The sequence below is a fragment of the Vipera ursinii genome (assembly GCF_947247035.1).
Source record: "Vipera ursinii genome assembly, chromosome: 3".
Taxonomy (NCBI): domain Eukaryota; kingdom Metazoa; phylum Chordata; class Lepidosauria; order Squamata; family Viperidae; genus Vipera; species Vipera ursinii.
Genome location: NC_139516.1, coordinates 190,665,098 through 190,687,916, shown reverse-complemented (window position 1 = coordinate 190,687,916; position 22,819 = coordinate 190,665,098). Strand labels below are relative to the sequence as shown.

The 22,819-nt window shown below is 48.8% G+C and overlaps 1 protein-coding gene and 1 long non-coding RNA gene across 2 annotated transcripts in view; one reads left to right on the top strand and one right to left on the bottom strand.

The window, feature by feature from the left end:
* LOC310637933 overlaps nucleotides 1-22,819 on the top strand; it is a 191,556-nt gene that overhangs the window by 6,068 nt on the left and 162,669 nt on the right. The window lies entirely within an intron of this gene.
* The window catches only part of GRHL2 (grainyhead like transcription factor 2), a 93,483-nt gene that overhangs the window by 21,815 nt on the left and 48,849 nt on the right, over nucleotides 1-22,819 (bottom strand). Inside the window, exon 9 of the mRNA XM_083358557.1 lies at nucleotides 16,944-17,102. Within this exon, the coding sequence (XP_083214683.1) occupies nucleotides 16,944-17,102 (159 nt within the window). The remainder of the gene's footprint in view (nucleotides 1-16,943; nucleotides 17,103-22,819) is intronic.

Sequence of the window (22,819 nt, the reverse complement as noted above, 5' to 3'; positions counted from 1 at the left end):
ACGTCCCCAAACCTCGGCAGGTCTCCGTTCCTGTTTGGGGAGGTTTGGGCGCCTCTCCAAACGTCCCCAAACCTCGGCAGGTCTCCGTTCCTGTTTGGGGAGGTTTGGGCGCCTCCCCAAACGTCCCCAAACCTCGGCAGGTCTCCGTTCCTGTTTGGGGAGGTTTGGGCGCCTCCCCAAACCTCCCCAAACCTCGGCAGGTCTCCGTTCCTCCGCGCAGACCTGCCGACCTTTGGGGAGGTTTGGGCGCCTCCCCAAACGTCCCCAAACCTCGGCAGGTCTCCGTTCCTGTTTGGGGAGGTTTGGGCGCCTCTCCAAACGTCCCCAAACCTCGGCAGGTCTCCGTTCCTGTTTGGGGAGGTTTGGGCGCCTCCCCAAACCTCCCCAAACCTCGGCAGGTCTCCGTTCCTGTTTGGGGAGGTTTGGGCGCCTCCCCAAACCTCCCCAAGCCTCGGCAGGTCTCCGTTCCTCCGCGCAGACCTGCCGACCTTTGGGGAGGTTTGGGCGCCTCCCCAAACGTCCCCAAACCTCGGCAGGTCTCCGTTCCTCCGCGCAGACCTGCCGACCTTTGGGGAGGTTTGGGCGCCTCCCCAAACGTCCCCAAACCTCGGCAGGTCTCCGTTCCTGTTTGGGGAGGTTTGGGCGCCTCCCCAAACGTCCCCAAACCTCGGCAGGTCTCCGTTCCTGTTTGGGGAGGTTTGGGCGCCTCCCCAAACCTCCCCAAACCTCGGCAGGTCTCCGTTCCTGTTTGGGGAGGTTTGGGCGCCTCCCCAAACCTCCCCAAACCTCGGCAGGTCTCCGTTCCTGTTTGGGGAGGTTTGGGCGCCTCCCCAAACCTCCCCAAACCTCGGCAGGTCTCCGTTCCTGTTTGGGGAGGTTTGGGCGCCTCCCCAAACCTCGGCAGGTCTCCGTTCCTGTTTGGGGAGGTTTGGGCGCCTCCCCAAACCTCCCCAAACCTCGGCAGGTCTCCGTTCCTGTTTGGGGAGGTTTGGGCGCCTCCCCAAACGTCCCCAAACCTCGGCAGGTCTCCGTTCCTGTTTGGGGAGGTTTGGGCGCCTCCCCAAACGTCCCCAAACCTCGGCAGGTCTCCGTTCCTCCGCGCAGACCTGCCGACCTTTGGGGAGGTTTGGGCGCCTCCCCAAACGTCCCCAAACCTCGGCAGGTCTCCGTTCCTGTTTGGGGAGGTTTGGGCGCCTCCCCAAACGTCCCCAAACCTCGGCAGGTCTCCGTTCCTGTTTGGGGAGGTTTGGGCGCCTCCCCAAACCTCCCCAAACCTCGGCAGGTCTCCGTTCCTGTTTGGGGAGGTTTGGGCGCCTCCCCAAACGTCCCCAAACCTCGGCAGGTCTCCGTTCCTGTTTGGGGAGGTTTGGGCGCCTCCCCAAACCTCCCCAAACCTCGGCAGGTCTCCGTTCCTGTTTGGGGAGGTTTGGGCGCCTCCCCAAACCTCCCCAAGCCTCGGCAGGTCTCCGTTCCTCCGCGCAGACCTGCCGACCTTTGGGGAGGTTTGGGCGCCTCCCCAAACGTCCCCAAACCTCGGCAGGTCTCCGTTCCTGTTTGGGGAGGTTTGGGCGCCTCCCCAAACGTCCCCAAACCTCGGCAGGTCTCCGTTCCTCCGCGCAGACCTGCCGACCTTTGGGGAGGTTTGGGCGCCTCCCCAAACGTCCCCAAACCTCGGCAGGTCTCCGTTCCTGTTTGGGGAGGTTTGGGCGCCTCCCCAAACCTCCCCAAACCTCGGCAGGTCTCCGTTCCTGTTTGGGGAGGTTTGGGCGCCTCCCCAAACCTCCCCAAACCTCGGCAGGTCTCCGTTCCTGTTTGGGGAGGTTTGGGCGCCTCCCCAAACGTCCCCAAACCTCGGCAGGTCTCCGTTCCTCCGCGCAGACCTGCCGACCTTTGGGGAGGTTTGGGCGCCTCCCCAAACGTCCCCAAACCTCGGCAGGTCTCCGTTCCTGTTTGGGGAGGTTTGGGCGCCTCCCCAAACCTCCCCAAACCTCGGCAGGTCTCCGTTCCTCCGTGCAGAACTGCCGACCTTTGGGGAGGTTTGGGCGCCTCCCCAAACGTCCCCAAACCTCGGCAGGTCTCCGTTCCTGTTTGGGGAGGTTTGGGCGCCTCCCCAAACCTCCCCAAACCTCGGCAGGTCTCCGTTCCTGTTTGGGGAGGTTTGGGCGCCTCCCCAAACCTCCCCAAACCTCGGCAGGTCTCCGTTCCTGTTTGGGGAGGTTTGGGCGCCTCCCCAAACCTCGGCAGGTCTCCGTTCCTCCGCGCAGACCTGCCGACCTTTGGGGAGGTTTGGGCGCCTCCCCAAACCTCCCCAAACCTCGGCAGGTCTCCGTTCCTGTTTGGGGAGGTTTGGGCGCCTCCCCAAACCTCCCCAAACCTCGGCAGGTCTCCGTTCCTCCGCGCAGACCTGCCGACCTTTGGGGAGGTTTGGGCGCCTCCCCAAACGTCCCCAAACCTCGGCAGGTCTCCGTTCCTGTTTGGGGAGGTTTGGGCGCCTCCCCAAACCTCCCCAAACCTCGGCAGGTCTCCGTTCCTGTTTGGGGAGGTTTGGGCGCCTCCCCAAACCTCCCCAAACCTCGGCAGGTCTCCGTTCCTGTTTGGGGAGGTTTGGGCGCCTCCCCAAACCTCGGCAGGTCTCCGTTCCTCCGCGCAGACCTGCCGACCTTTGGGGAGGTTTGGGCGCCTCCCCAAACCTCCCCAAACCTCGGCAGGTCTCCGTTCCTGTTTGGGGAGGTTTGGGCGCCTCCCCAAACCTCCCCAAACCTCGGCAGGTCTCCGTTCCTCCGCGCAGACCTGCCGACCTTTGGGGAGGTTTGGGCGCCTCCCCAAACGTCCCCAAACCTCGGCAGGTCTCCGTTCCTGTTTGGGGAGGTTTGGGCGCCTCCCCAAACCTCCCCAAACCTCGGCAGGTCTCCGTTCTTCCTGCCGACCTTTGGGGAGGTTTGGGCGCCTCCCCAAACCTCCCCAGGTCTGCGCGGAGGAACGGAGACCTGCCGAGGTTTGGGGACGTTTGGGGAGGCGCCCAAACCTCCCCAAACAGGAACGGAGACCTGCCGAGGTTTGGGGACGTTTGGGGAGGCGCCCAAACCTCCCCAAAGGTCGGCAGGTCTGCGCGGAGGAACGGAGACCTGCCGAGGTTTGGGGACGTTTGGGGAGGCGCCCAAACCTCCCCAAACAGGAACGGAGACCTGCCGAGGTTTGGGGACGTTTGGGGAGGCGCCCAAACCTCCCCAAAGGTCGGCAGGTCTGCGCGGAGGAACGGAGACCTGCCGAGGTTTGGGGAGGTTTGGGGAGGCGCCCAAACCTCCCCAAACAGGAACGGAGACCTGCCGAGGTTTGGGGAGGTTTGGGGAGGCGCCCAAACCTCCCCAAACAGGAACGGAGACCTGCCGAGGTTTGGGGACGTTTGGGGAGGCGCCCAAACCTCCCCAAAGGTCGGCAGGTCTGCACGGAGGAACGGAGACCTGCCGAGGTTTGGGGACGTTTGGGGAGGCGCCCAAACCTCCCCAAACAGGAACGGAGACCTGCCGAGGTTTGGGGACGTTTGGGGAGGCGCCCAAACCTCCCCAAAGGTCGGCAGGTCTGCGCGGAGGAACGGAGACCTGCCGAGGTTTGGGGACGTTTGGGGAGGCGCCCAAACCTCCCCAAACAGGAACGGAGACCTGCCGAGGTTTGGGGACGTTTGGGGAGGCGCCCAAACCTCCCCAAAGGTCGGCAGGTCTGCGCGGAGGAACGGAGACCTGCCGAGGTTTGGGGACGTTTGGGGAGGCGCCCAAACCTCCCCAAACAGGAACGGAGACCTGCCGAGGTTTGGGGACGTTTGGGGAGGCGCCCAAACCTCCCCAAACAGGAACGGAGACCTGCCGAGGTTTGGGGAGGTTTGGGGAGGCGCCCAAACCTCCCCAAAGGTCGGCAGGTCTGCGCGGAGGAACGGAGACCTGCCGAGGTTTGGGGACGTTTGGGGAGGCGCCCAAACCTCCCCAAACAGGAACGGAGACCTGCCGAGGTTTGGGGACGTTTGGGGAGGCGCCCAAACCTCCCCAAACAGGAACGGAGACCTGCCGAGGTTTGGGGAGGTTTGGGGAGGCGCCCAAACCTCCCCAAACAGGAACGGAGACCTGCCGAGGTTTGGGGAGGCGCCCAAACCTCCCCAAACAGGAACGGAGACCTGCCGAGGTTTGGGGAGGTTTGGGGAGGCGCCCAAACCTCCCCAAACAGGAACGGAGACCTGCCGAGGTTTGGGGAGGTTTGGGGAGGCGCCCAAACCTCCCCAAACAGGAACGGAGACCTGCCGAGGTTTGGGGAGGTTTGGGGAGGCGCCCAAACCTCCCCAAACAGGAACGGAGACCTGCCGAGGTTTGGGGACGTTTGGGGAGGCGCCCAAACCTCCCCAAAGGTCGGCAGGTCTGCACGGAGGAACGGAGACCTGCCGAGGTTTGGGGACGTTTGGGGAGGCGCCCAAACCTCCCCAAACAGGAACGGAGACCTGCCGAGGTTTGGGGACGTTTGGGGAGGCGCCCAAACCTCCCCAAAGGTCGGCAGGTCTGCGCGGAGGAACGGAGACCTGCCGAGGTTTGGGGACGTTTGGGGAGGCGCCCAAACCTCCCCAAACAGGAACGGAGACCTGCCGAGGTTTGGGGACGTTTGGGGAGGCGCCCAAACCTCCCCAAAGGTCGGCAGGTCTGCGCGGAGGAACGGAGACCTGCCGAGGCTTGGGGAGGTTTGGGGAGGCGCCCAAACCTCCCCAAACAGGAACGGAGACCTGCCGAGGTTTGGGGAGGTTTGGGGAGGCGCCCAAACCTCCCCAAACAGGAACGGAGACCTGCCGAGGTTTGGGGACGTTTGGGGAGGCGCCCAAACCTCCCCAAAGGTCGGCAGGTCTGTGCGGAGGAACGGAGACCTGCCGAGGTTTGGGGACGTTTGGGGAGGCGCCCAAACCTCCCCAAACCTCGGCAGGTCTCCGTTCCTGTTTGGGGAGGTTTGGGCGCCTCCCCAAACCTCCCCAAACCTCGGCAGGTCTCCGTTCCTGTTTGGGGAGGTTTGGGCGCCTCCCCAAACCTCGGCAGGTCTCCGTTCCTCCGCGCAGACCTGCCGACCTTTGGGGAGGTTTGGGCGCCTCCCCAAACCTCCCCAAACCTCGGCAGGTCTCCGTTCCTGTTTGGGGAGGTTTGGGCGCCTCCCCAAACCTCCCCAAACCTCGGCAGGTCTCCGTTCCTCCGCGCAGACCTGCCGACCTTTGGGGAGGTTTGGGCGCCTCCCCAAACGTCCCCAAACCTCGGCAGGTCTCCGTTCCTGTTTGGGGAGGTTTGGGCGCCTCCCCAAACCTCCCCAAACCTCGGCAGGTCTCCGTTCTTCCTGCCGACCTTTGGGGAGGTTTGGGCGCCTCCCCAAACCTCCCCAGGTCTGCGCGGAGGAACGGAGACCTGCCGAGGTTTGGGGACGTTTGGGGAGGCGCCCAAACCTCCCCAAACAGGAACGGAGACCTGCCGAGGTTTGGGGACGTTTGGGGAGGCGCCCAAACCTCCCCAAAGGTCGGCAGGTCTGCGCGGAGGAACGGAGACCTGCCGAGGTTTGGGGACGTTTGGGGAGGCGCCCAAACCTCCCCAAACAGGAACGGAGACCTGCCGAGGTTTGGGGACGTTTGGGGAGGCGCCCAAACCTCCCCAAAGGTCGGCAGGTCTGCGCGGAGGAACGGAGACCTGCCGAGGTTTGGGGAGGTTTGGGGAGGCGCCCAAACCTCCCCAAACAGGAACGGAGACCTGCCGAGGTTTGGGGAGGTTTGGGGAGGCGCCCAAACCTCCCCAAACAGGAACGGAGACCTGCCGAGGTTTGGGGACGTTTGGGGAGGCGCCCAAACCTCCCCAAAGGTCGGCAGGTCTGCACGGAGGAACGGAGACCTGCCGAGGTTTGGGGACGTTTGGGGAGGCGCCCAAACCTCCCCAAACAGGAACGGAGACCTGCCGAGGTTTGGGGACGTTTGGGGAGGCGCCCAAACCTCCCCAAAGGTCGGCAGGTCTGCGCGGAGGAACGGAGACCTGCCGAGGTTTGGGGACGTTTGGGGAGGCGCCCAAACCTCCCCAAACAGGAACGGAGACCTGCCGAGGTTTGGGGACGTTTGGGGAGGCGCCCAAACCTCCCCAAAGGTCGGCAGGTCTGCGCGGAGGAACGGAGACCTGCCGAGGTTTGGGGACGTTTGGGGAGGCGCCCAAACCTCCCCAAACAGGAACGGAGACCTGCCGAGGTTTGGGGACGTTTGGGGAGGCGCCCAAACCTCCCCAAACAGGAACGGAGACCTGCCGAGGTTTGGGGAGGTTTGGGGAGGCGCCCAAACCTCCCCAAAGGTCGGCAGGTCTGCGCGGAGGAACGGAGACCTGCCGAGGTTTGGGGACGTTTGGGGAGGCGCCCAAACCTCCCCAAACAGGAACGGAGACCTGCCGAGGTTTGGGGACGTTTGGGGAGGCGCCCAAACCTCCCCAAACAGGAACGGAGACCTGCCGAGGTTTGGGGAGGTTTGGGGAGGCGCCCAAACCTCCCCAAACAGGAACGGAGACCTGCCGAGGTTTGGGGAGGCGCCCAAACCTCCCCAAACAGGAACGGAGACCTGCCGAGGTTTGGGGAGGTTTGGGGAGGCGCCCAAACCTCCCCAAACAGGAACGGAGACCTGCCGAGGTTTGGGGAGGTTTGGGGAGGCGCCCAAACCTCCCCAAACAGGAACGGAGACCTGCCGAGGTTTGGGGAGGTTTGGGGAGGCGCCCAAACCTCCCCAAACAGGAACGGAGACCTGCCGAGGTTTGGGGACGTTTGGGGAGGCGCCCAAACCTCCCCAAAGGTCGGCAGGTCTGCACGGAGGAACGGAGACCTGCCGAGGTTTGGGGACGTTTGGGGAGGCGCCCAAACCTCCCCAAACAGGAACGGAGACCTGCCGAGGTTTGGGGACGTTTGGGGAGGCGCCCAAACCTCCCCAAAGGTCGGCAGGTCTGCGCGGAGGAACGGAGACCTGCCGAGGTTTGGGGACGTTTGGGGAGGCGCCCAAACCTCCCCAAACAGGAACGGAGACCTGCCGAGGTTTGGGGACGTTTGGGGAGGCGCCCAAACCTCCCCAAAGGTCGGCAGGTCTGCGCGGAGGAACGGAGACCTGCCGAGGCTTGGGGAGGTTTGGGGAGGCGCCCAAACCTCCCCAAACAGGAACGGAGACCTGCCGAGGTTTGGGGAGGTTTGGGGAGGCGCCCAAACCTCCCCAAACAGGAACGGAGACCTGCCGAGGTTTGGGGACGTTTGGGGAGGCGCCCAAACCTCCCCAAAGGTCGGCAGGTCTGTGCGGAGGAACGGAGACCTGCCGAGGTTTGGGGACGTTTGGGGAGGCGCCCAAACCTCCCCAAACAGGAACGGAGACCTGCCGAGGTTTGGGGACGTTTGGGGAGGCGCCCAAACCTCCCCAAAGGTCGGCAGGTCTGCGCGGAGGAACGGAGACCTGCCGAGGTTTGGGGAGGTTTGGGGAGGCGCCCAAACCTCCCCAAACAGGAACGGAGACCTGGGGAGGTTTGGGGAGGCGCCCAAACCTTCCCAAACGTCGGCAGGTCTGCGCGGAGGAACGGAGACCTGCCGAGGTTTGGGGAGACGCCCAAACCTCCCCAAACGTCGGCAAGTCTCCGTTCCTCCGCGCCCTGCCTGCCTGCTTCTTTCCGCTGCGGAAAGAAGCAGGCAGGCAAGGCGCGGAGTTTGGGGAGGTGCGCGCGCACCTCCCCAAACCTCCCCAAACTTCGGCAGGTCTCGGACGGCGGTGGCTTGGGAGAGGTGCGGGCGATCCCGGAAGCACCAAAGCCTCGGCCGCGCACAAGTCCTTGGTAAGTTTTTTTTGTTGACTGGAGTATAAGCCGAAGTGGAATTTTTCAGCCCAAAAAGTGGGCTGAAAAATTCGGCTTATACTCAAGTATATACGGTAACACTGAACGGAAACAAATCTCTGCCCTAGACTGTCAAACCTTAATGTGAGTCAATTGCATTGCAAATTCAGACACAGAGCAGCCTCTGCTTTACAAATACAGCATGAATTTATAGCAGTCCAAAATATATGGAGCTATATATGTGAAAATTATCTGAAAACTGCATCCAAAGCAAAATGTGGCGGCCCCCGTCCTCATAGGTGAAAGTCACTATTGTCAAATAATACCTATAATAATAATAAAGTTGGAAGGGACCTTGGAGGTCATCTAGTCCAACCCCCTGCTCAGGCAGGAAACCCTATACCATTTCAGGCAAATGGCTGTCCAGTCTCTTCTTAAAAACCTCCAGGGTTGGAGCATTCACTGCTTCTGGAGGCAGGTTGTCCCACTGGTTAATTGTTCTAACTATCAGGAAGTTTCTCCTTAGTTCTAGGTTGCTTCTCTCCTTGACTAGTTTCCATCCGTTGCTTCTTGTCCTGCCTTCGGGCGCTTTGGAGAATAGCCTGACTCCCTCTTCTTTGTGGCAGCCCCTGAGATATCGGAATGCTGTTATCACGTCACCCCCTAGTCCTTCTCTTCATTAAACTACACATACTCAATTCCAGCAACCGTTCATTATATTCTGTAGGTGCTTCATTGGTTGCTCATATGTTTCCACACTCCTGATCTAAAATAGCTGAAGCTGGAGAAGCCCTCTGTTAAGGAATTTGTTGTGCAGAGGTCTCCTTGTGCTACCAAAGAGTTGCACAGACAAGGAAGGCTACTGAGAACAGCAAGAGTCACACAGTAAGAGTACACTGAGGTGTAAAAGCAAAAAGTAGTTTACTTTTGAGGTGGTGTAAAAACAAAAATGCACAGTCAAAAATAAACAGTAACAATAGCAACAGTCCAAGTAGCAATCCAAACTACAAAGTCTTCTTACCAGTCCAGAGGTCAATACACAGTTCAGGTTTACAACAGTAGTAAACCAACAGCAGAGCAAAAACAGTAATAGTAGAGATCAGTGAATTCAGAGAGAGAGAGAAGCTACATTCCTAGCTTCCTCTTATGGCCATGAGAACACTTACACACCCATTGGCCAATTAACTTCTTAAAGACATAACAACATCATGGTTAATATATTTTCAACCCAACATTGTAGGCTAACACCATATGCCTAACACCCTCTTCAAATGCTGTTCCTCTGTGATAGCCTCTTTCCATTGGCTGGATCCGTGACAACTCACTCTGACTTCTTTTTATTCTTTTGACACTGATGTTGTCTAATTTATTTAATTGTATAGCCACCAACCCCACATATGAAACTCTGAGTGGTGGCTTACAGCAAAAACTATAGCAAGAGCCCCCAAAATATAAATAAATGTGACAAACATACAAGCGTACTAAAACCACCATTAAAACACAGTTAAACACTAAACATAAAGAAAGACCATCAGCAAAGTGAACAAAAGCCAGACATTCCATTCAGTATAAGTACTGACAAGGTGCCCTAACTACTCTGAGACCCTCAAGCATGGTGGCACATGTATGTCTTCAGGTGCTTTCTAAAGACTACAAGGGCAGGGGCCAGTCTAAGAAAATGATGTTCCAAGCAGTAGGCACCATGGAGAAAAGTTTTTTTTTTCCCTGGATCCTTCAGGTGATATTAGTTAGCAGACAGGACCTTTAACATGTCTGGACTGCTGGATTTGATGGGAAGAATAGGAAAAGCTGGAGAGAGGCAGTTCCTCAAATACCATAGCCCCATGCCATGCAGGGATCTACAGGTCATTACTAGCACCTTGAATTGCACCTGGAAGCACACTGATAGCAAATGTATCTTGCAGAGCAGAGGCATAACATGAACTGCTTGGAGTGCACATTTTGCACAAGCTTCCAAATTCTCTTAAGGACAGCCACCAGGTAAAGAACATTACAATTATTTCCAGAATAGATTCAGAAAATAAACAGTCACTGAGAGTAAAGCCTCCTGTTCAGCGGTGGGATTCAAATATGTGAACAACCAGTTCTCCATGTGGATGCCACTTCTGGAAGTGCATTCTGGGCCTAGGCAACAAAAAATTAGCTATCGGTTCTGCCAAAGTGGTGCGAACCGGCTGAATTCCACCACTGCTCCTGTTCCAGGAAAAGATGCAACTGGAACACATCCACTTCATCCAGAATTCTTTGAAGCTATTGTGAGACCATCTTCTCAACAATGTTCTCTAAAAGGGGAGGTTGAATCCTGGATGAAGATGTCTAATATAGTTGGGTTTAGCAATGATTTCCTATGAAAGGGGCTAACCAGCATTTCTTTATGAGAGAGAGGGGCAATGCCCTTTCTCAAGGAAGAATTCACCACCATCCCAACAGGATCAAACGCATCCCAGATAAAAGGGTAAGATTGCATCCTGGGTATCTCCAAAGAAAATCCATTAAGTCTGGAATATAACTACGGTGGATCTGACAACATTGGTCTAACAATTGCCTTGCATATTCTGTGCACAGGTTCCCCACAGGTGGAACTTCTGGGTCCCCCCCTTATCCAGGAAACCCCAGATTTCCTTAAAAAGGTTTGCTGGACAGCTATCGACAGATGTAGCAAAGGCAGAGAAGTACTTATGCTTCATCATCCTTATCACCACAATGTAGGCCTTAGTAGTGGCTCTAATCCATGTTTGATTGAGTTTACACTTTGTCTATTTCCAGCAGTGTTCTGGGCATCTTTTCACCTGCTTTATCCCCCTCAATTGCTCTGTAAACCAAGGGGGACTGATGGAATCCAAAACCACACGGGCAGGATCCAATCTAAGATCCTCACCATCCTCTTGTTCCAGATTGCAATCAACGTCTGTATCAGACCATGCATCAGACCACCAGGGACAACCCAAACTTCAGGCTTGATTAGTCATCTTATCCTAGTTGACCCTATCCGATCATTGAAATGATGGTTATAACTGATTTTACTCATTGTACTTTTAACCTGTTTCATTCTCAGGCCTTGTTTTTGTGAACTGCCATAAGTCCAGGGTCATCTGCAGCAAAGGCCATTGATTTCAGAATGATGGGAATGACTGGCCAATCAAAGCCCCAACCAATTTTACATGTGTGAGATGCGTACTGGATGACATATGTCTGCCATATGAAATCAGTGACTGCCACTGCTCTCTTTTAACCCTTTGCAACGCTTTTCTTGTGGCATTTCTTTTTTTTTTCCTACCAGGTTGCTACATATTCTGGATATTTTATAATACATCCATTCTTATCCATTTTATATTATTGTAGTTTAATCCTATCTGGTGTAAGATGCTTTGGATACATGCTGGAAAAAGAAAGTGAAGCATTTAAAAGAAAATGAGTAAGAAAACAAATATGCCTATCGCAAAGTCCCAGAACTAACCTACAGCTTACATGGTTGCAGTGAAGACAAGGTGAGTAGTAGAGAAACAATTTACGCCATCTGGAGGTCTTTGGGAGAAAGACAAGGTATAAAAATTATAAATAAAATAGTCCTCATCCCTCCTATTTCACAATATTTATTTATCCAAACTATCAGTACTTTTGAGCTATGCCACTAGATGGCACATGTGGATTTATAGAGAGAGGAAAAAATACAAAATAGGCCCCAGGTTTGTTATAACCTCCACCTCTGATGTTCTTAGGTCTGCTTAAATGCCATTAATTGGTCCCTGTAGCCTCAGCTTGTGTAACCAAGGCAGCCTAGTTAAAAATTGCTTGAAGGCCTTTTACTGCCTGAACTGAGCAGAAATTTTGCACTCAATTGTGGTTGAGGACAACCTATAAACACAAGAAGAGTTTTAGTAGTATATAGATCTGAAAACCATATTCTGAGGCACTGAAATGTATGAACCATTCATTCGTGCACAAGTTGAGGCTTTTTTTTCCAATGGGTTCATTACTCCTTGCTCTCAAAGAGTGTTTGAATACGTTTGAAGAAACTCTTGGCTATAAATGGTTATCTTAGGACCACATTCCCAGAGACATTTATGGTTCCACTGATCATTACTTGGGAACGTAGGTTATAGAAATAATCTTACCTTCTCCAACTTAGTCCTCCCCAGATGCAGTAGGATTAAAATTCCAAGCCATGACCAAAGAGAACTGTAGTTCAACACATCTTGAGGGGACCCAGTTTGGGAAGGATAAAATAAACCAGCCTCAGAATCCAGAGGCCTAGAGAGATCTTTTGTAACAAAGAATCTAAGCTTTCCCAATTTCTGGCAATCTGCAGCCTGGGGCAAGCTTTAGTTTGAGTGATCACACATCCTATTTTAAGCCTCCTGAGCTACTCAGGCTCCAGGTTTGATAAGAGTAACATTTTAACTGCCCTTGTGCTCTTTTCTCTCACTTTTAAGAGAGCTTTGATTAGATCTGTCAACACTCATTTCCTGCTTCCCAACCATGAAATCTGAAGTATCAATTAAACAGGATAGTCAAAGTGATGAATATGTATATTTCAAAGGGTCTACTGCTTGTCATCTATAGGTCACTTTTGATGAGTCTTAGTCTCTTAAGCTCTTTCTTTCTCTCCTTACCCCTCCTTCCTTTTTTAAAAATGCCAGCAACCTGAAGAATAGTAAGAATAAGACTGTGTTAACTGCTTTGGTATTTACTGAGCTTTTACCAGGCAGCTGTATCCTTAAATCTCTACAAATATTTGACGTAGAAAATAGACATTAAAACACAATGCTTAAGAATCATTGCTTGCAATATTTTACCCCACCCTCTTTTATTAAAAAATAGGGTTTATTGTCATATCTTATTGCATAGCATCCCAATTTGTTGGACAATCCAGGAGCAAAGAACATACACATTGTGAAGCCTGAGCTAATGGGATAGCTCGGATAGCCTTTTGTAGTTCTACCATTCTGTCATGTCTTCTCCCCACCCCATCCACTATTGCATCTTATGAGTTCTCATTGCTTAGCAACCAGATCTTAGTTATTATTATTGTTTTCCTCTTTGTGGGCAGAATAAAATTGCTCGACTGGGAAGTAATGTCCAATTGTATCCCAACAGGCCTTTTCATAAGAGCTTGGCTATCAAAAATCTTCCAACTTCTGAACACCCCCAAGGAGTCCCAAGAGTCTTGGGATTATAATGGATAAAATAATATCTAATAAAGGAATATATGAACAAGCATTCCTCTAGTGCAGACATGTCAAACAGAAGGCCCGGGGGCCAAATCCGGCCCGCGAAGTGGTTTCATGCGGCCCGCGAAGCCATTCTGGAAACAGTGAGGGAATGGCCCCCGCTGCCTTGGCCCTGGCCCAGAGACCCTCCTTCTGCCAGAGACCCTCAGATCTGTCCCACTCCTGCCCAGGCCCCCATAGGCACCCTTGATGCGAACCATGTAGAGCTGGCCACGCCCACCCAGTAGGCCATACTCACTCTAGCCACACCCACCCAGTAGGCCACACCCACCCAGGCCATACCCATTCGGCCCCCTAAGGACAACCGCAATGCTGATGCGGCCCTCAATGAAATTGTGTTTGACACGCCTGCTCTAGTGGAAATCAAATGGTGTCCTGCTTTGCAAAGAACTATCTTACTCTGAAATGACAGTCCTCCATTTCAAGGTATCCTACTTTTAAAAGCCTGCCCAATCCAAGCTTAAACTCTATTACGAAGGAGAGATCAGAGGATTTAAAGTCACACCACAGTGCACAACACATAGATAGTAGAGCAAGCAGGTTCACACTCGTAAACCGATCTTACTTTCCCACCTTTTGAAATTAGTTGTATTTCTCTTTGAATTGTAGTACCTATGTCTTCATTTGCACATTTATACATATATGAACATGTCCAAATGTGCACTATTTCTCTCTGTATATGTGTTTGTGTTTGTGTGTGTTTGGATGCTACACTTCCTCTTTTTTGGCAACAATGTAAAGAACCATCTAAGAGCCATCTGATTTCCTTGTTACCATTTCTTCCCTTTCCATTCAGTTGTGTCTAGAGTCCCTACAGTTTTCTTGGCAAAATTTTTCAGAAGAGGCTTGCCATTTCCTCCTTCCTGGGGGTGAGAGAAAGTGACTGGCCCAAGAACATTCAGCTGGCTTTGTGCCTAAAGTGGGACTAGAATTCACCATCTCCCAATTTCTAGCCTGATGCCTTAATTGCTACACCAAACTGGCTCTTTACTATTTCTAAAATAATTTTAAGAACGTCAGCTGTTTATTCATTTGCAATGTAGTTTGCATTGGTTGGTTAATCTGTATTTTAAATTTTTCATAATTGTACTATTCCTTTTTTAAATGTCAATTTGTTCTACGTGTTCCATGAAAGAAACAGCAGAATATAATGCTATTTAATATAATTAATAATTTAATTGAAATATCTGATTTAATTGAAATATCAGTGTCTTGAAATTGTCCTTGCCAGTTCATTTTATCTTTTTTTGCCAAGAAATGGAAAGCTAACGAGTAGGCTGGCTTGGTCGCTCAACAGTGAGAAACTGGTGAAGCGGGCACAGCAGCGCCTGCACTTTCTGCATCGCATGAGAAAAGCACATCTTCCTTCCGCTGTCCTGACCACTTTCTGCAGGGGGACAATCGAGAGCATCCCGTCATACAGCATCACAGTCTGGTTTGGAAGCATCACTGCTTCAGACAGGAAGGTGGTGCAGAGAGTGGTGAGGATGGCCAAAAAGATCATTGGCAGTTCCCTCCCTCCCATCCAGGACATAGCACAGAAGCATTGTTTGAACAAGGTCCGTAAGATTATCTGGGACACTACTCATCCTCTTCACAACCTGTTTTCTTTGTTACCTTCTGGGAGGAGGGGGCTTCGTGGTATCCGTAGCGGAACATCCAGATTCAGCCATAGTTTTATTCCATACAGTGTTAACCTTGAGAACTCTCAGGCTTCCTCCTTCCATTATATAATCAAGATGGACAGTATTTAATATTTTACTGTTATGTATATGTAGGGGTGTGGGTCTATACATATGTTGTATATAGTATGTTTTAGATGTGTGTCATGTATGTGTTTCACTTTGAGAGCGAGCAACTAAATTTCATTTTTTGATGTGTGCCGTTGTGCCCACAGTAAAAAATGACAATAAAGATTATCTTATCTTATCTTACCTTGTCAAGTTTCATAAGATAATGATAAAAATTATTCAGTTTGTATCTGCAGTTTTATTTACTCTAAATATCGAGAGTAGAGAAATCATGCAGAACTTCAACCTTTCAGAAAACATGCTATTATGTCATTAGAATATAAAATTTTCAAAAGCGCTGGGAAATAAATTATTACTAAAATCCTATTCAAAAATTCTATTGAACTGATAAATGGATAGGTTTTTTTAAGCTATGCAGTATGATTTTTTTAAATGTATAAACTAAACCAGCTTATAAATAGCACCTTCAGTAAGAGTTTGGAGGAACCCACACTGCGAAGCTTGTAGTAAGATAATATATTGTTTATAAGAAATGTTCTAGTATTAGCATGTGAACAATCAACCCTGCTGCAGAACTAGATTTCCTACACATATGAATGAGATGGAATGAAGTTTGCATCGAAACTTTCGTGTAATTCCGTACATGGTTCAAGTGATTTTGGTCATAATAAGAAAATAGTTACTTAGCAACAGAGTCAAACTTATCCCTTTTAATAAAATGTGTTAGCCTTAAAATGTGCTACTGGAATCCTGATTTTAGCTATCTCCTTTTAAAGCTTGTCCTACTTTACCTACTTTTCACCATTTTTTTTCTTGGATTTCATCACATTCCATCTCATTTGCTGTAATCATCAGGAATCAGCCCAATTTTATATGTCCCATTCCAAGGACTTTAGTTTTATGATTAGAATCCTTTTCCAGTGGTCTGCCAGTGGAATTCTAAAATGGCTTTCATAAAATGCCTACTTATAGTTAGTCCTTGACTTAACAATCATCGTTTAATGATGTGTAGGTCAGTGCTGAAAAAAGTGACTTGCAACCAATATTTGTACTTATGAATCTCACAGTATCCCTATGGTCATATAATCAAATGGGTGCTTGGCAACTGGCATGTATTTACAATGATTACAGCATCCCAGGCGCCCATATTCACCATTTGTAACCTTTCTAGCTGGCTTCCAACAAGTGAATTCAATGAGGGAAGCCAGGTTTGCTTAACAATGGCACAATTCACTTAACAACCCTAGAGATTCACTTAACCATCATGACAAAAAATGTCAAAAAAATTGGGCGTGACTCACTTCACAACATTTAGCTTAGCAATGGAAGTTCTAGTCCCAATTGTGGTCATAAGTCAAGGACTACCTATATTCTCCAGGACTATCCTAGACATCTTCCTCTGACTAACTTCTAACTTGGTGCACTCCAAATTAGTCAGACCTATAACTCCCAGCTCTGAATTCTGGAGATTGTACTTCCAGCAGTGGGTCAAAAAAGCTAATTTTTATTGTAAATCTATAACCAAATATTTTAATTTTTCCAGCTCTCCACTGTTGTTGGGAGCCAGTTTGGTGCAATGTTTAAGGCATCAGACTAGAAACTAAGAGACCACGAGTTCTAGTCTTTCCCTAAACACAAAGCTAGCTGGTTGATCTTGGGCCAGTCATTTCCTCTCAGCCCTAGGAAGAAGGGAATGGCAAACCATTTCTAAAATCACTTCTGAAAACTATAGGGACTTGTCACCCAGGAATCAGGACTAGGTCAGTAATAAATAAATAAAATTGTGTGAGGAAAAGGCTGCCGTTATCAACACAGAACCATTTTTTGCATTTGCCCCTCAGAGTCGTGAGTGACAGAACGTCTAGGGGATTCAGGAATATAAAATGGTAACCCTAAAAAGTTCCACACTTGCTGCTATCATTGAAAACGTCAATAGCAAAGAAAGAATAAAATAAATAAATAAAACAAAGCTAAAATGAAAGTGACTTGTAGACAAAAATGATGATAAAAATCAATCTAGAAAACTAAAATAATTAACCATAGAAGGAAAAAAGGTTTGCTCTCCCCGTATGTCGTAATTAAAAAATACATTATCTTACCTTGTCACAAAAAACTTTGATTTGGCAGAAGGCCCGATGAATGGGTTTATTGCTGCGATTATTGTAACTGTATGTGTCAATCTGAATCATCAAAGGAAGACCCTTGACTCCTTTTTGAGAAGAGAAGTCAGTACTTAAGCAGTTCACTGTGATGAAAATCTGATAGGATTGAAAAATAGAGGTTTACACAGATATACTTTTCCACAAAGAAAGACCTGCAAGCTCTATTTAATATTTAAAGTTCCATTTGGAGTTCCCCTTGAGAAATTTTCTTCTGTATAAACAGACATCAGTGTAAGCAACTTACACTGATGTCTGTTTATACGGAGGAAAATTTACATTTACAGTTCTTTCAATAAATGAACCTAATCTGGCAAAGACTGCATGGTTTGTTCAGCTCAGTTAATATAACTGTTAAATAAGTGCAGTGTTGAAATCAATAAAATTACGGTAGTGGAAGTCTCAGACACAGAAATCAATACATGAAATGCTTCTCCTATGCCCTTCACAATAGTTTCTTGAAACTCATTGTTTCCCAAGCGGAACAAAACTGCAAAAATAGTCACCATCATTGACCTGTAGCCTGCTGCCCTACAAAATTGTCAACCTAAATGAGGTTTTAAAACCAACTGAATAAACAATATTCATTCTCTTGCAGGTCTTGAATAGTATTTAGAGGTTTCAGACCAGCTTGAGCTGCTTGGTGTCGTAGGTTTTATTATTACAAGATTTGGAATTGTTCAGTATTGCATTCTAAAATATAAATATATTTCTGTGGACATTTCTATGTTATTTTATTAAATATTGTCTATTAATACCCCATTAATACATGAACCCATGTCTAGGACAACAGTTTCCAATCTCCTCTGTGACACAGGCAAATATGCCTTTAGAATAATATATTGGCAGCCGATTTCTAAAAGGAGAGTAGAGTCATTGCCAAAACTAAATTCAAATCTAAATTATACTTAAATATAATAAATATATACTCTCATATATATTTATACCTTTCCCCTTCTAGCACATTAAACACTGCAAACTGGACATAAATTTTGGAGGAACTCTGGTGCTGACCTATGACATGTTTTAAAATTTAATAACAAAGCAAGTCATGTACAACATTCCTCTTATCAATAATCTTAAAACCAAAAATTCTTATCACAACAGGAAACAGCAGAAGAATCCTTAAGAGTAAAAGATTTGGTTTTACAAATTTTAATAAATGTTGCTAAGAGCTCCATGACATGATGTGAGTCCTCAAGAAGATTATTCCAGAATCATACTGTTGCGAAAAAGACTCTCTGGCTGATAATCTAATCTTGGGAAATGATGATACTCTAAGAATATTGACTTTCACTATTACTTCTGTAATGAGTTCCTCAGAGGAAAAAGGCTATATGTTCCTGTAGGATTCATCTTTGCGTGAAAAATGACTTCAGGTCTAATCTTGACATCTTTAGGTAGGACTGAGAAATCAACAAAGCCATGGACCAATTCTATATACTAAGAGAATTCCAGACAAAATATGCTGGTTAAATATAAAAAAGAACCCATCTTAAAACTATTGTACATTTAGCTAAGTATTCATTGTAATCAATGAATAAGATTGGTTTGAACTCATTATTTACAATGGAGCACAATTTATGAACCAAGTCACCCATGATTTAGTGAACACATTATTAAACAAACCATGGGTTAATCCTGGGGACAATTTATATCTCTAGGAAAATATGTGGTCTACAATCCTTTCTTTGTGGCTTCCAGAAGCTTCCTCTGACTAAACTGCAAAAGCATTTGAAGAAATTCATAAAAATTAAGATAGACTTCACATAATTTAAAAAGCAAATATTTTCCCACCAAATATCTAGAAAAAAATCCAGATCCTAGCCTTAATGCAATGTTGTCTTTTATTTTGCAACTATAGGTACATAGTCCATCAAATAAATCTCAATTTCTGATTACTTTATATCAATGTAAATTTTCTTGGGAAAAATACCAAAGTTCATTTTCTATTTCCTTCTTCTGGAATATTTTTCAATTTTCCAACAGGCCTATTAAAACATTAATCAAGTATGACCCTTACATTTTGAGATCATGATTGACTAAATGCTGGGACCTGTTCAGACACTACTCCCATTAGTCCCTCCAGAAATGTTAAACACAGCTCTGGGCTATCAAAGTTTATCCATCACTGGCTTATTCTGATGCATGGGGCAGCTTTTGGTTTTCCAAGGAGTTTAATCCTGATACCTTCTATCAGTTCAAGTATTGATAATGCTGAGACAATACAATCAACTTATGCAATATTCTCACCGTTGTTGAATTCATTCAGAAAGAAAAGACAAAAGGAAAAGGGAGTTTGGTTAATAGACCACAGGGCGAAAAAGCTTTCTTTGCACAGAGAATTTAGCACAATCACCTGATCACCAAGTAGATAGTACTGCCCAGTAATTTAGGGTGAAGTCAGCTCAGCTTGTTTACTTGACTGAACTAAAAGCACAGCGGCATTTCTATTCTTGATGGTATCGCAGGACTATGCTTACGAACTACACGGTTGAACTTTAACTGCTATGAAAGTTGCTGGGGCAAACATGACAGATTCAGATTAAGCAACGAGCAGCACTCTCTACCTTAATATAAACTCCTTCAGGCACTTTCAGCACACAGAATTTAGAAAATGTATGAAAGGGGGCAGCGGTGTTGTTCTGTTCCCCCCATCCTTGATGTCTTTCACAGCAATAAGTTTCATTATGCATCTCTGACAATGGATGCAATGCAGAAATTGTTAGCAGAAATTTAGCCACTGGATTCTCTAAAAAAGAACACTTCCAGAAAATATGACATAACCTGTCTTTGAAGTTCAGGTTTCCCCCCAGTATTTTCAAAGTATCTTGATGTGCGGGGCAGGGACAAGAAGAAATATGACTCCAGTTACCTCCTTTAATTGGACTCAAAAGTTTAAAAATGTAAGTTTTATTGCCTTTCTATCATCAAATCTAGCTTAGAGGTATCACCATGTTTATACATCACAAAATGGATTTGTTCTAACAAGTGCCTTTTTGATTAACAGAGGGATAGAATCAAGATCACATGAAGTGTTAATACCACTTTATAATGACTTAGTAAGGCCACATTTAGAATACTGCATCCAGTTTTGGTTGCCACGATGTAAAAAAGATGTTGTGACTCTAGAAAGAGTGCAGAGAAGAGCAACAAAGAAGATTAGGGGACTGGAGGCTAAAACATATAAAGAATGATTGCTGGAATTGGGTATTGAAGTAGCCGAAGGACCACTCGGGACGACAGGCTAGTAACAACAGGTTTATTTAAGAGCAAGGCAACATAGAATAACTTGTCCGGCTTTTATAGCCGGCAGCTGGTAGCGAGGACCAATCAGCGGTGTTTATTTTGGCGCCGTGTCAGGCAGGGACCAATCCGCGTCGTCTTCCGTTGACAGCTCCGGCTTCCGCGTGGCTTGGTGTTTTGACAGCCGCGAGCTGTCAGTGGTCGCGCCTGCGCTGTGCGGTGGATGCTTTGACAGCTCAAGCTTCCTCGTAGTCCGGAGTTTGACAGCCGCGAGCTGTCAGTGGTGGCGCCTGCGCTGTGTGGGGAACTTTGACAGCTGTCAAAGTTCCCGCGTGTTTTTCTGTCAGGAGGCTTTTAGCTTATACACTTTGCTGCAGTAGTATTGTTTGAACTGTTAACATATATACATATCTATTACGGACTTGTTTACATATATAACACACCCCTTACCCCTCCCCTGGTGCGTTTCTTCCCTCTTGGATGTTTGAACCTGCCCACTGATAGTCTTTTAGGTAGGTGGGTGGTCTCCGATTCCTGGGTGAGCGGCGAAGGGGTGGAGGGTGGTCTGGTTCTGGATCCTTGTTTTGGTGTTCTTCTTCCTGGTTTGGGATAGGCAGCATTTCCGGTGGGGGTTGTATGTCGGCATTGGTTGGTTGCTCAGAATTGTGTGGTGGTTGTCTGGGTCTGAGCTGATCAATATGGCGGCGTATGATGCCCTGTGTTTGCGTAGCTATAAGGTATGAGATGGGCCCTGTTTGTTTTATTACTGTCCCTTGGACCCACTTGTTTTTATCTGTGTATGATTGAGCCCAAATCAATTGACCTGGGTTGAGTGTGCGGGAGGGGTGGGGGTGCTGTTTTTCTTCTGGATATGTATCGGGGTGTAGTCTGTCCAGACGTGTTATTAGCCTTCTCCCCCATCTCAATTCCGCTGGTGATTTGCCGGTTGTAGAGCATGGAGTTGTGTGCTGTGCTAATAGGAACTGGCTGAGGCTCCTCTGCCAGTTCCCTTTAACGAATTTTTTTAACGCTTCTTTTGTGGATCGTACCATAATTTCAGCCATTCCGTTCGACGATGGGTGGAACGGCGCCGACGTGACCAGCCTAATACAATTCTTCATAGCGAAGATCTGAAATTCACGAGAGGTGAATTGAGGTCCGTTGTCAGAAACTATGGTATCAGGTAGGCCGTGTGTAGCGAATATTTTTCGTAAAGCTTGAATAGTGGCTTGGGACGTTGTTTTTCTAAGGGGTGTGACTTCCAGCCATTTAGAGTGGCTGTCTACTACAATTAAGAAACTTTGGCCCTGGATGGGTCCAGCAAAATCTATATGTATACGTGACCAAGGGTTCCTTGTAGTCTCCCATTTATGGATTGGTGCCTGGGGTGGTTCATTCCTGGTCTCTTGACAGGTATAACACCCCCCCACATACTTTTCTATTTGTTTATCTATGCCTGGCCACCACACATAACTTCTAGCCATCGCCTTCATTTTTACAATTCCAGGGTGACCTTCGTGTAAAATTTGTAATGTTTGGTCAATGTTTTTCTCGGGTATGATGACCCTATTTCCCCACAGCAGGCATCCTCTATGTGTTGAGATCTCATTCTTCCTGTTATAGTAAGGTTGGAATTGAGGTTGTGGATTTTGAGCTGGCCATCCTGTTGTGGCCCATTTGAGGATTCTGGCAAGTATTTTATCTTTAGCTGAATGTGACTCCAATAGAGCACTTTTCCCGCTTAAGTTTAAGGCCGGCTTCTCTGAGCCGGCTCAGCACAGCTGACAGCCTGTCAGCTAAGTTCGCTTCGTTTTCTCCGGCGATGAGAACATCGTCAAAATAGGGGCAGACCCCGGGTATTCCCTTCAGGATCTTCTCCATGATACCCTGAAATATACCCGGGGCCGCCGATATGCCAAATTGGAGCCTCTTTACCTTAAAGGCACTGCGGTGAGTGACAATTGTCTGGGCCTCCGCAGTGTCCTCAGTGACAGGCAGCTGCAAATACGCCTGTGTGAGATCAAGCTTGGCGAAAAGGGCGCCAGAGCGGATGGAAGCAAATACGTCCCTTACCGCTGGCACCGGGTAGGCATGGGGGCTGAGGGCTAGGTTGACTGTCGCCTTATAATCAGCGCACAGTCTCACTTCACCATTAGGTTTGATTGGGGTAACAATAGGGGTCTCCCAGGTTCCCCCTTCTGTTGGCTCAAGCACCCCTAGTCCTACGAGGCGATCAAGTTCGTTTTCGATTTTTTCCTTAAGGGCAAAAGGTACCCTCCTGGCTCTTATCTTAATTGGTTGGATTGCAGGGTTTAGCTGTAAGGAGATGGGGGAACCCGTGTATTTCCCTAAAGTGCCATCGAAAACGTCGGCGAACTTATCGCAAACGGCTTCTAGGCTGGGTGTTCGAATGGTGTTAACCCCTGTTAAAGCGATGCCTAGTGGACTGAACCAGTTTAGCCCTATCAAATTGGTGCGGTTCCCTGGTGTAACTAAAACCTCCAGGGGACCCTTGAACCCCTTGTACTGCACTACGACCTTGGCTTTCCCTTCCAACGGAATGGGGGTCT